This window comes from Myzus persicae, unplaced genomic scaffold (genome assembly GCF_001856785.1).
Source record: "Myzus persicae strain clone G006 unplaced genomic scaffold, MPER_G0061.0, whole genome shotgun sequence".
NCBI lineage: Eukaryota > Metazoa > Arthropoda > Insecta > Hemiptera > Aphididae > Myzus > Myzus persicae.
The window spans coordinates 1,479-14,542 of NW_019101167.1; the positions used below are offsets into that span (position 1 = coordinate 1,479).

General features: G+C 29.2%; 1 protein-coding gene across 1 annotated transcript; it reads left to right on the forward strand.

Moving 5' to 3' along the window:
• Window positions 1-6,009: 6,009 nt before the first annotated feature.
• On the forward strand, window positions 6,010-11,772 carry LOC111028040. The gene is made up of 8 exons (XM_022306575.1): window positions 6,010-6,226; window positions 6,472-6,711; window positions 6,892-7,255; window positions 7,400-7,615; window positions 9,300-9,683; window positions 9,748-9,954; window positions 10,457-10,757; window positions 10,823-11,772. The coding sequence occupies exons 1-8, from the start codon at window positions 6,010-6,012 to the stop codon at window positions 11,732-11,734; spliced, it is 2,841 nt and encodes a 946-aa protein (XP_022162267.1). The 3' UTR covers window positions 11,735-11,772.
• The last annotated feature ends 1,292 nt before the right edge of the window (window positions 11,773-13,064 follow it).

Sequence of the window (13,064 nt, forward strand, 5' to 3'; positions counted from 1 at the left end):
ACTCAAAATGTAAAACTAATATTGAGATTTGACATTATTCATGCCTGAAAGTAATAAAAACATTCAGCTAGAAAAATGCCATGTATAAATAATATCTATATTTCTAGGTTTTAGCGCCTTTAGGTCAGTTCTAGTGAAGTTACGAGATTTTATCACGTAGACCAGTGGTGCTCAACCCGTGGTCAACCGGCCACATGTGGCTCGTTACACATTTTTAAAATTAAATAAAATATTTGAAGAAAAAAAGTAAAATTATTACCTGACCTCAGTTTTTAATCTCTTCAATCGTCAATAAAAGACAAGGAAACTAGTCCAAATGTCCAAAATTATGTATCTATACATAATTTATACATTGTGTACCTACCTCACTATGTGTAACAAAATTGTATTATTATATTATTAGGGCAGAGGACTTTTGTAGCTCTAAAAAATCACCAAATATGCTCTAAAATGGACAAAATATGCATTCAAAAATAAGATTATTATTGTATGAATATACTCGTATTTTATTTAAATTTTGATGTCTGCAGCGGCCGACGTACGCGTGGCCCGTATTGGTAATATCTTATGCAGTGAACAATATCTGTACGTAAATAAAATTAATAACCGGAAAATAAATCAGTCAACAACCATATTAATATGATTAAAATTTTAAAAAATTTTAAATTCAACATTATTTTGGTTGTATGTTAAATATTTAAATTAAATAAAAACTTTAAAAATATTGATAACGTAATAAATTATTGAAAGTACCTATGCAACTTAACGTATAGAATCAAAGAAATGTGTGCTAAAACCAAAAAAAAACTCGAAAGATGCATTTACATGCAAAATAAAATTTCAAACCTTGTTTCTTACTCTGCTATTTTTGCGATCGTGCAAAACAAATATGCAAATGCTACAAGTCCTATATCCTTATGATTGAGATTATTCATATGCTTTTATAATCGGTGGCCCGCAAAGGAAAAACGGTTGGAAATCACCGAGTAGTAGACTAAAAAATTATAGAGCAAAGCAATTTGTAATATAGGTATAATCAATCAAAATCCGGAAATGTTTCACTATTCTTTCGTATTCCAAACCTGTCAAATATTCGTAATAATTGCTATATTAATTTTTATCAAATTGTAATACCTATACCCACTATACTTACTATACTACGCTATATAATATATTCTGCTGTTTTCGTATATATATATCGATTGATTCATGATTGCACCCATGTATAATGTGTAATTTACATAATTTGTAGGAATTGTTTGAATATAATAAACCTACCTATATTTATCATATACACTGTTTATACAAGTACATACACAAGATGCCTCGTCTGCAATAATGACACATAGGCACCTATACCCACCGAAGTAAAATACAAATTCGACAGTGCCCGTGTACCTATCTTTCATAATATAATAATTACGATACTTGGACTACAAACATGATTGAAATAAAAAATTTGGTGCATTTTATTAAAAAAAAAACAAAATGCGCTTGTCTCGAGTATTCGCGGATGTAGTGAAGCCGATAGGTTAGGTTAGGTTTTGTATAGGAATAAAATAAAAAAATAAAATGTTCAATTGAAATTAATTTATTGCCTATACAGAGATAAGACACAGAAAAATTGTGTTGAGTCAATCAGATGTTTTGTGTCAACAACTATGGGGTACGATTATGACGTTATCGACCTTATAAGTTATAAGTCATATTAATTTTGTTCTAATTAATACCAATGATACAAGTTACAACGATTGAAGGACACACTCAACCCAATATTTTTCTTTTGAAGAAATTCATTAAATTTTTTTCGGTGATGTGACTTGTAAGTTGTAACCAACGATCGGATTTAAATGTTTTTACATATCGTTACTGAGTGAATGCAGCCTCCAGAGAGTAAAACATGTGGAAAATTCATTCAATTCTTAGTTTGAATTAGAAAATGTTGTTTTTGCATATTTGAGAATATTTCGTAGGTTAGGGCTGCAATCATGTGCAACATATTTTCATTGGCTGGCCACTAACAAGCTAGCCAGTAAACAACCGTCTTCGAGCGGGCCACTAAATATAAAAGTACCTACGAATTATCTCGATGTTAATCTAATAATAACATTTTTTTACCTATAGTATACGTATACAATATATATGTAGCTATTTAGGAACATAATATTGAACATTTAGACTTGTTATGTTGCCTATCTTTTATGGCTACCTATTGAAGAGATTACAAACTAAGGTCAGTTAATAATTTTACTTTTTATAAAATATTTTTTTTTAAACGAGTTGGATATATAAATATTTAGCCTATTTAGAATAAAAAAAGAACACGCCTAGTGTTATAGCATGAGCACATAGCTATCATAAGTTGCGTGCCGTTCAGTATCATAGCGACTAACTTGCAATGCTGGCAGTATTGCTTTAAACGGATAAGATAAACTTATATATTTATCAAATATTCAAATGTCTAAATGTTTTGTTTCGAGCTTTTGCAAGTACATAAGTTATAGATATTCGATTGCGATCGCGTGATTTAAAATTTTTAAAATTAACAAAATAGAAAAACCAGTTGATTTTAAAAACTCAAGTGTATAGGTTATGTATATCTCAATAATTGATTTAAGGGATGATGTGAAACAATTGCTTTTGTAAGCATATAATATGATATTATATGTTGATGTTTGTTGATCATTGATTAGTTTTGCATAGATACTTCCAAATTTCTAAGAGAATATAAGTATCATATTTCAAGTGATATAAGAGAATATAAATCCGGTCTTTACTCTTGAATTGTAACGTAACAACGTACAACAAACTATAATGATTAGGTAGTCATTCTGCGTTCAGCAAACGCGCATACTCCACTCGTATAAGTTCCATTGTATCTCCCTATGTCTTGGCAACCTACAGAAAGAGATGGTAACTTCGGAACATTCGGTCATTATCGATACAATGCTTTCCATCGGTACAAAAATTATTGCCCGATGGTATCCGAAATAGGAAATGTCATTTTTTAACTTTATTTATCGTAACTAAAATTACAAGCATCACTTATGCCCCGTAACGATCTTTGCATTAGGTACACACATTTTTCACATACCCTCCGTAAATAAGTCTTACTTCAAAAAATGTGTATCTATATTTTTTGTAATTGTACAGTTGTACTGAGTACAAAGTATAACTGTACTAGGAAATACGATTTGAAAAATACAACGATACCTTCAATTATAATATAATAAAACATTCAATATAAAAAAAAGTATAAGTACCAATTCAATTTTCTATGAAATACCTCCCTCTTCATTAGGTATGTACCGTAATAATGTATGTATTCAATTTGAATTCAACGATAAATCATCGCAAACAAAAAAAAATCATAGAGATTGCTTTTAATATTATTAATACACTGCAAGTTCATTTAATTTTTGCAGAAAACATTGCAAGGTAATACATGGTAATACCTTGTTAATACCTAATTTATTGTGGCTCAGCAAGTTCCCACACGAAACATAGCAGGTAAGGGGGTACATATGTAAGTTCGCACACGAAAAAAATTACACCCCTACGTAAGTTCCCACGCGAAAATTTGTTCGCTTTTGTAAAAAAGTCTTTCGTAAAGTCAAATAAATTTATTGAAATGCAACTATCTATAAAACAACCTGTTCTATCTCTTATTACTTATCTTTATTACTTAGGTAACTAATATATATTGAATTATTTAAAAAAATTAATGCAGTTGGAATAAATCCAAATAAATTTGTCTTAGACTTCGAAATTTCATTGCACTAAGCAGTAAATATTATATTTCCGACAGCTCAAATATGTGGAGGCCGTTTCCCCATTTGGGCCAAGCTTGTTACCGTAAAATTCAAAGCTTAGAGCTTGCACAAGAATTTAATTTTACAAATAATGAATTAGGAAAGTGGCTGGTACATATATTTGATTAACCATTTTTTAATCCAATAGAAGTTGGAGATTGTTTTATAGATAGTTTCGTGGCTGAAAAACCAGTAAATAATAAAATAAATGATTTTTGCGATTATTTAGTGACGAATTACATTGGAGATACTGCAGTACGTCCCCCCCTAGTATTTGGACTAGTGCTAGTTCTGATACAAGCCTTACTACAAACGCTTGAGAAGTTTCCATTCCGAATTCAACTCAAATTTTTATCATCATCCGAATATATTCAAAATAATAGAAGTTTTGAAAATGTTTCAAACAAATACATGTATAAAGATAAGAACATCAGATTTCATTACATATTTGGACTAGATTCAATTAAAAAATTGATTGGATTTTTTTATGCAACACAAAAACAAACAAATTTTAACCACACCAACTTCGTTTAAGTTGTCAGTCCTAAGTCTGAATAAGGTGGGAAGGAAGTTTGTATTCGACATAATTTTTTTCGTGTGGGAACTTACGTATGCATACCCTTGTGCGATTTTTACCTGCTATATCTCGTGTGGGAACTTACATTCACCCAATTTATTCGAGGTATTTAATAAGTAATAACTACAGTGGTCGCCGCTTATAGTGTTCACTGGTTATAAGAATCAGCCACTTATAGTGATAAAAAATGCCAGGAACGGAACAAACAACAGTTATACGTGCATTTTTCGTCGCTTGCAATGTTCAGGTTTTCGGTTGAAACATGTCTGAAACCTTTTTTGTTCTCACAAGCACCGATATTTTTACACTTTATACGCAGTTTGTTTTCGTCCGTCGTTCAGTGTACTGTCTGTATAGTGTGTAAAGTGTGTACTGTATTATGCCTAGTTGGAGCGCGCATTCAACTAGTGAAAAAAATGTATTCTAGCTTCTATTAGCCGAATACGATTAACTTCCCGAGAAGACAAATCAGAAGTTAGCTGCACAAAAATTGGGCATTCCGCAATCAACATTGAACAAGTTATTGAAATTCCGTAACGAAATAAGTGAGTGCTCCGAATCACAAAGTAGAAAACATAAACGTGAGAGCAAAAGTAGGGCAACCGATGAAGCTCTTTTCGTGTGGCTTATGCAAGCTAGTGCTATGAATGCTCCTATAAATCGTAGCATATTAATGGCGAAAGCCAATGATTTGGCAAACAAAATGGGAGAAATGAATTTTACAGAAAGAGATGGTTAGTTGACTATAGGTGGGAAGAGCGCCACGATATTGTTTACAAAAAACTTCATGGAGCAAAACAAGACGGATATGCAAGTAGTGCTGATTCTTGGATTAAAACAACATGGCCTACTGTTCTAAATAAATAGACTCCGGAAAATATCTTTAACTTAGATGAAACAGGTCTGTACTATAGAATTATTGTTGTATTGTAGTAATAAACTGATATTCGTATCATTATTATTATGTTTATTATAATACTAACTTTAAAGTTATGACTGAGGAGTGAGGTGTGCGTGTGGTATTGTCACTCGCTCTTTCAGACACAGTATCTAAGTTGTTTTTTAATCGTATTTAATAAACTGATGCTTTTGTCTAATAAATGTAAAACAGTACAAAAACATACGTATTATAATAATTTTTATCCACTTCCATCCTCCACATCAATAAATAATAAAATATGGCACAGTCGTAAGGATAAAGGATAACATTTGTCTTAGTAAGTGCATTAATAATATTAAAGCATGGAGTTCAGACCACCAAAAGAAATGTCGTTTGTCGATAACATTTCTGAACAATGGAAGGAATAGTATCAACAGCTCAGCATTTTCTTAATAGCATCGGGAAAAGCTGATGAAACTGATGAGAGGAAAATTAATATCCTATTAAATCTGATTGGCATACATGGTATTAAAATATATAATAATTTTAAGAAACCTAAAAAGGCTACTGATTTTACATACGATAATGTTGTCAAGTGGTTCAGTGATTATTGTGAACCTAGAAAAATGTAATTTTTCAAAGATACAAATTCGGGAGTTGTGTTCAAAAAGAAGGGCAAACTTTTGATGAATTTGTGACAGAACTGAAGACATTATCATCATTATGTGAATATAAAGAAGATGATGATATGGTACGTGACCGGATTGTATTTGGTATCAGAGATGCAGAAAACCAAAAACAAGTTGCTGAGCATGGACAACCTAACACTTGAAAAAGCAGAAACGTTATGTAGAACCAGAGAAGTAACGGACAAGGAAATACAAGAAATGACAACGGATTTGGCAAATATTCATTATGTGAGCAGAGAACAGAAGACATGGTCAAAAAATAAAGGTGGTAAGTTTGTGAATAATAGTAATAAGAATTTTGTTAAAAAGAAAATTAATAATAATAAGTATAATAGAGATGATAAATCATATAAGACAACAGAATGTTATGATTGTAAAAAGTGTGGTACAAATCATAAACCAAGAAGTTGTCCAGCTTTTGGTAAATAATGCAGAGTATGTAATAAATTAAATCATTAAGAGATAGGATGTAAAAATAAAAGTAAACAGGTGTATAAGACATCTGTAACGCAGAGATAGTTAATAATGATGAAAGTGCGTTTGATGAGTTTTCTGTGAATGAAATAACTGAACAGGTATGCAATATAGAGGCTAATCAAAAAAGTTGGATTGAAGAGGTTAAGATTGGAAAAATGTGGTTAAAATTTAAGCTTGATACAGGAAGTGATATAAATATAATACCATATGATGATTTCATTAAGTTAGAACCACAACCAAAATTAACTAACTCTAAGTATAACATTGAGGCTTACGGTGGGTTCAAAATTAATTCTATAGGCTCGTTTGTCATTAATTGCTTATTTAAAAAATTTAATCGGAACTGCTCAGTGGAATTTTTAGTAGTTTAAACTGTAAACAATAAAACAATATGTCCAATTTTAGGTCCAACAACTTGTGACAAAATTAATTAAATTAAAAGAATAAATAAATTAGAGGTTGACACTAAAAATAATTGGATTATGAAGAATATGGATGTGTTCACAGGGTTGGGTCAATTTCCTGAATTATATAACTTAGAATTAGTAGATAATTTTCAACCTAAAATTGTTCCTTATCGTAGAGTACCAATAGCAGTCAAAGACAGATATGACTTAAAATTAAAGTCATTAATTGATCAAGGAGTGGTGGATTATGTAAATAGACCAACGGACTGGACAAATCATGTAGTAGTCATTGAAAAGCCCAATAAAACCTTAAGAATTTGTTTAGATCCACAACACTTAAATAAGAATATAAAGGATAAACAATTTCCAATACCAATCTTAAATGAAATTGTTCCCAAGCTTAAAAATAAAAAGTTTTTTACGGTTCTTGACTTTTAAGATGGATTCTGGCAAATTGGATTAACTGAGTCAAGCAGTAATCTATGTTCTTTTGCAAGTCCTTTAGGAACTTTAAAATTATCATTTGGGTTAAAAATAGCACCATCTGTTTTTCAAAGATATAATACTAAATGCTTTGGTGATATTAAAGGTTTTATAATATATTTTGATGATTTTATAATCGCAGCTGATACGAAACATGAACATGACAAGATTGTAGATGAATTACTTAATCGAGCTAGGAAATATAATGTTAAGTTTAATGAAGAAAAAATTCAGTACTGCAAAGATAAAGTAACATTTTTAGGTCATTTATTTGACCAAAAAGGTATGTCGTTAAATCCATCTCGTATTGAGGCCATTAAAAATTTAAAACCTCCCAATATAATAAAGAGTAATAGTTAGTTAAAGAGTAATAGCAATAGTTGCGCTCCCATCGCCCGGTGTAGGAAATGACACCGCAATAGCCCCTTGTTAGATACAGTAGGTACCTAATAAGGCGAAAGGGGAAACCTTTCAAAACTTGGGCCCTCCATTAATGGGGGTTGACGTAGGGCTAACCACCCAACTCATAAAAACAACCTGGTTCCGAAACAAAACACAGCAAAGCCTCGGATGAAAAATAAATTGCAAAAGTTTAGTCTAGGAACATGGAATTTACGTACGATGTACGCAGCAGGAGCAATGACGACAGCAGACTTGGGTAGTAGGTATTCCGAATACAGTATTCGGAATACTGTATTCGGAATACTTTTTAAGTATTCCGAATACTTTTTAAATACTTTTTTTTGAAAGTATTCTACATGGTATTTTGAATACTTTTTACAAGTATTCTGAGTACAGTATTCGGAATACTTTTATTCGAATTAAATTTTAAAAATAATTTCATTAATTTTCCGTCATAGAAATTGGTTTTTTGCTTGTATAGGTATCTATATTTCTATACAAAATAATTTATAGTAATATGTATATTATTTTATTTTCTACTATTATTAGTTGGCCAGTAATGTTATTACGTATTTTCCAATTTCATAGCAACGAGCAAGCGAAGGCGATAAGATATTATGATTTCGGGATTTCCCTATAATAAGTAATAACTAATGGCTAATAATATAATATGCCATATGCGATAGTGCGATACTAAAATTATTGCTTGTGTGTGTGTGTGTGTGTGTTGTGTGCAACTTTCCGCGCAGTCCGCCACTAGTCGACATTGTTTTTCTGTTGCGACGCTGATTTTATTCTTTATACGTCTTTTCCGTTGTTCTTAAGTAATAAGTTTGATTCGAAAAACATTATAATGGCAGATTTTAACGAAATTGACGAAGGTTATCGCCTACCTTGGTCAAAATATGACAACATTTTTAAAATAATTGATCTAAAAGAAGATTTTGAAACTTATCAAAAATTCAATGTTCGTTGTAAATATTGTGCTTCGTCCAAACTACTGACAGCAGACACAAGGACTAGTTCCAATTTATTAAAGCACTTAGAGGTAAGTACCTACTAGCTACATGCATTATTTAATTGTGTTAAAAAATATATTTATAGGTATACATAATAATTATGGTACTTAAACTATGATTGAGGGATACTTTTTAGTTTTTACGATTGGTACCTACATAAATAAAAAACCTAAGTATCGTTTTTCGATATTTTGACATTTTTTTACCAGACGCAAAAGCCTATTATACATTTCAATATAAAGCTCCATATAGGTACCTAATTTTAATATAATAGAGTTAAATTATGTAGGTACCTATATTATATGCTATAAATTTAGATGGTACAGAATTGCCTTGGTCATTGATTTGCTTTGTATGGTAGCTTATTTAGTAATATATTTTTGTTTAAATTAATTGGAAGAATTACTTGAATTACTAATACAGTAATACTTAAACTTAATCTTATATTTTAAATATAATAGGTACTACCTAGTAGCCACTAGGTAGGTATATAGCCTATATATAGGTGTATAAGTTTTTTATGGGTTGTGATTGATTAAATTGTCTGATAAAGATTAAAAAAAAACTCATTTGAATATGACACTCTAAATATTGACAATGACATTTATAATAGTTTTTCTTATTTATTCCTTAAAATAGGATTTATTGCTTGTTTCACTCAATATCAATTATCAATCATATTATTATTTTTAGATGAGTTAAATTTGATGATTCAAAATATGATTATCAATGCTTCATTACCATTTAATTTGGTAGAACAGATGGATTTTAAAAATTTAATTACAACTGGATATCCTAATCGTCATGTTTTATCAAGAAAGACGTTGATGAAAAATATAGAAGCTCAACATCAAGTCCTTTTACAAAATATGAAAAGCACATTTTCCAAAGTTAATTATTTAACTACCACTGCCGATTGTTGGACTGTTTTCAAAAGGTTTGTTATTTTAAACAAATTATTAACTAATTCATAGCATCTATAATTTAAATATGATTTTCAGATCCTATTTGGGTATGACTTGTCATTGGATTAATCCAGTATCACTAGAAAGAGAGTCTTGCTTGTTGGCTATAAGGAGATTAAAGGGCAGTCATACTTATGATTTGCTAGCAAGGACTATGGAATCTATTTGTACTGAATTTAATATCAATGATAAAGTTATCTATACAACAACTGACAATGGTTCTAATTTTGTCAAATGCTTTGAGTAATTATAATATTTATTATTATTTATTTGTATTTTAGAAATTTTTACTAGGCATTGAATAGGTAGATATTTTCAACTGAAGGGTTAACATTTTTTTTTATAAATATATATATATATTATTCAGTAGGAAAGTGGCTTATATTATAATATGTTATACTAATAGAATTTCTATCCAAGTCCACAATGTTCATATCTATAAAAATGTCATAATTATAAAATCAAAATTTAACCCTACAATGCATGATTTTTTAAATTATTATAGGTACCTATAATAAATTATGTAATACATTTTATTCAATAATATAACATTTGAAAAAAAAATAAATTCAAAATTTAAATCTGACTTTCGTCTGATAATTCAATAATTGTACTACTCATAATTCATAAAGAATATTAATATAAACTCTTAGTATGCATTTTTTTTAAATATTTACCATTTGACTATAGTTGTAACTAACTCAACTAACTAATTTATATTTTATCGATTATTTTGTTCCCTTAGAATGTTTGGTCAACCTTCAGGTGTTGAAACTGTTGATGGAAGTAAGAAAACGGAAGAAGAAATTCTTCAAACTCTAGAAGATTCAATTGAAGAAGAATACGATGAAAACAAAGAAGACACCGACGATGATGCTGATAGTGAAAAAGATGATGTTAGTTTTTCTCGTATATCTATTACCCAAGTTCTGGATAATAGAGAACTAATTGGTGAATGTACATCCAATTGGGATGATTGTATGGTGTATAACCTACCTAAGCATCACAGATGTGCTTCGCATACTCTAAATCTAATAGCAACAGCGGTAAGATACATTTAAATTTATTTATTTTATCTTAAATTTTTCTATAATAACATTTACAATTTTAGGATATTGAAAAGGCTTTATCGCCTAATGTTTCCAAACGACCATCTATGTTAAACTACAGAAAACAAAGTAGATTCACATTTTCAAAATGCCAAGCATTATGGAATAAGCAGAACCGTTCATCACAAATGGCTGATATAATTAAAATGAATTTGGGCGTTTATTTAAAAACTCCTAATCAAACACGTTGGAACTGTTGGTTTGATTCGTCAAAATTTCTTCTTTTTCATTTTAAAAACAGTCCTTCCAAGTTCACTAAATTGTGTGATGCTTTAAAATTAAATCGGTTTTCTAAAAATGATCTAGAATTTTTAGAAGAGTATGTTGTAGTTATGGAACCATTGTGCATTTGCCTTGATGTGTTGCAAGGTGAAAAAAATATGTATTTTGGGTTTTTGTTGCCTTCCATTACAATACTCTTACAAAAATATGACGATATCTCTAAAAAAAATTTAATATATTGTGATTCTTTAGTTAGTTTGATAAAAGCGAACGTGGAAAAACGTTTCGAAAATTTTTTGACTGATCCGTTTTTATTATCTGCAACGGTTTCACATCCGTTTTTTAAAACTATCTGGCAAACTGACAATGATAAAAAAGATAAGGCATTATCATTTTTTAAAAAATCTTGTTTGGAAATGTTTGAACAGTCAAATTTGCCTGAATCTGAAGTATCTGATAGCAATATGAGTGATGATGCAAATAATTTCTTTAATTGGTCTGAAAATAAATCAAAAGTGGATCTTTCATTAGAGCAAGAAATAACCAGGTGTTTGTCAAAAAGTCCTACAAAAAATCTAAATATATTGAATGAAATGCCTACAGTTAAAAAAGTATTTTTAAAATTTAACACACCACTTCCTAGCAGTGCTGCCGTAGAACGCATATTTAGTATTGGTGGTACTGTTTTATAGAAAAAAAGAGGTAGGATGAACGATAATAATTTTGAATATGTATTAATGTTAAAGTATAATTAATCATTAAAATATAATATACTGTATTAACTCTTAAATATTATAAAATATATTTATCTAATATTATAATGTTGTCAACGTTGTAATTTTTTTTATTATTATTATTATTACTTAAACCACGACAACTTGGCTATTGGTTTAGTATTAGTTGACTATTTTATTATTTTTTATAATGATATTAACTATAATATTATAATAATTACTAATTACCTAATTGTTTGTTTGTTTTTTTTTTATTGCGTTTTATCAAAGCAATTCTTTTTATTATTACTATTTACTATTATTATTTAATAAGCATAAATTTGACCATTGGCTTAAAATAGTTGAACAAAGTAGCTGTAATGTTGTGTAATTCATAGACAATAGTTATGTTAGTATAATACTATAATGTTTATTTTTTTTTTCAGTTAATAAAATAATAAATATGTTGATGAAATAAATGGCTTAAAAGTTAAAAGTATTATATTGATTGATATTATTGTATTATAATTATTTAGGTACAATAGTTGGTGATATGAGATCTTATATAGGTATAATCAGATAGGTGTGTATTATCGAGATTATAATAATGTTCATTTATAAATACAGAATTGAAAAAATAATATTTTTGCTATTGAAATCTAAATCCACTGAAAAAAAGTATTCGAAAAATATTTGGAATACTTTTTGTGAAGTATTCCAAATACTTAGGAATATTATTATCATAAAGTATTCGAATACATATTCTGAATATGTATTTGAAATACTTTTAAAAAGTATTTTACCCAAGTCTGGACGACAGTAATATCCGCATTACAGAGATATCTGTGCGGAATAGTAGCCATACAAGAGATCAGATGGACGAATGTAGGGAATATCAAACTTCGTGATGCGACCATACTCTATAGTTGTGGCCAAAGCCATGAAGCGTATTTTGCAAATGTGGGTACACTCAGAACCGGGTTGCTCTGATTGGCCCATCTGAATTCCCGCTTTTTTCTTATCACTTATATATAATGTGTTCTAATATATAATTTAAATATAATTTTTTTTATTATGTACAAAAAAGTATTCATCATACAAATAATATAATTTATTATATTATTATATTCTTTACATACATTTTCATTGTTTACTAATTATTATGGTAAATACATATTTTTATTTTTTATTTGTATTGGCTACAGCTGACTATTCGTATTTATATTGCATTAATAATATATTTATAAATTATTAAATAGGAGGTTTTTTTAAAATCACTAATTAAGTACTTCGAAGACTTAAGTTGCGA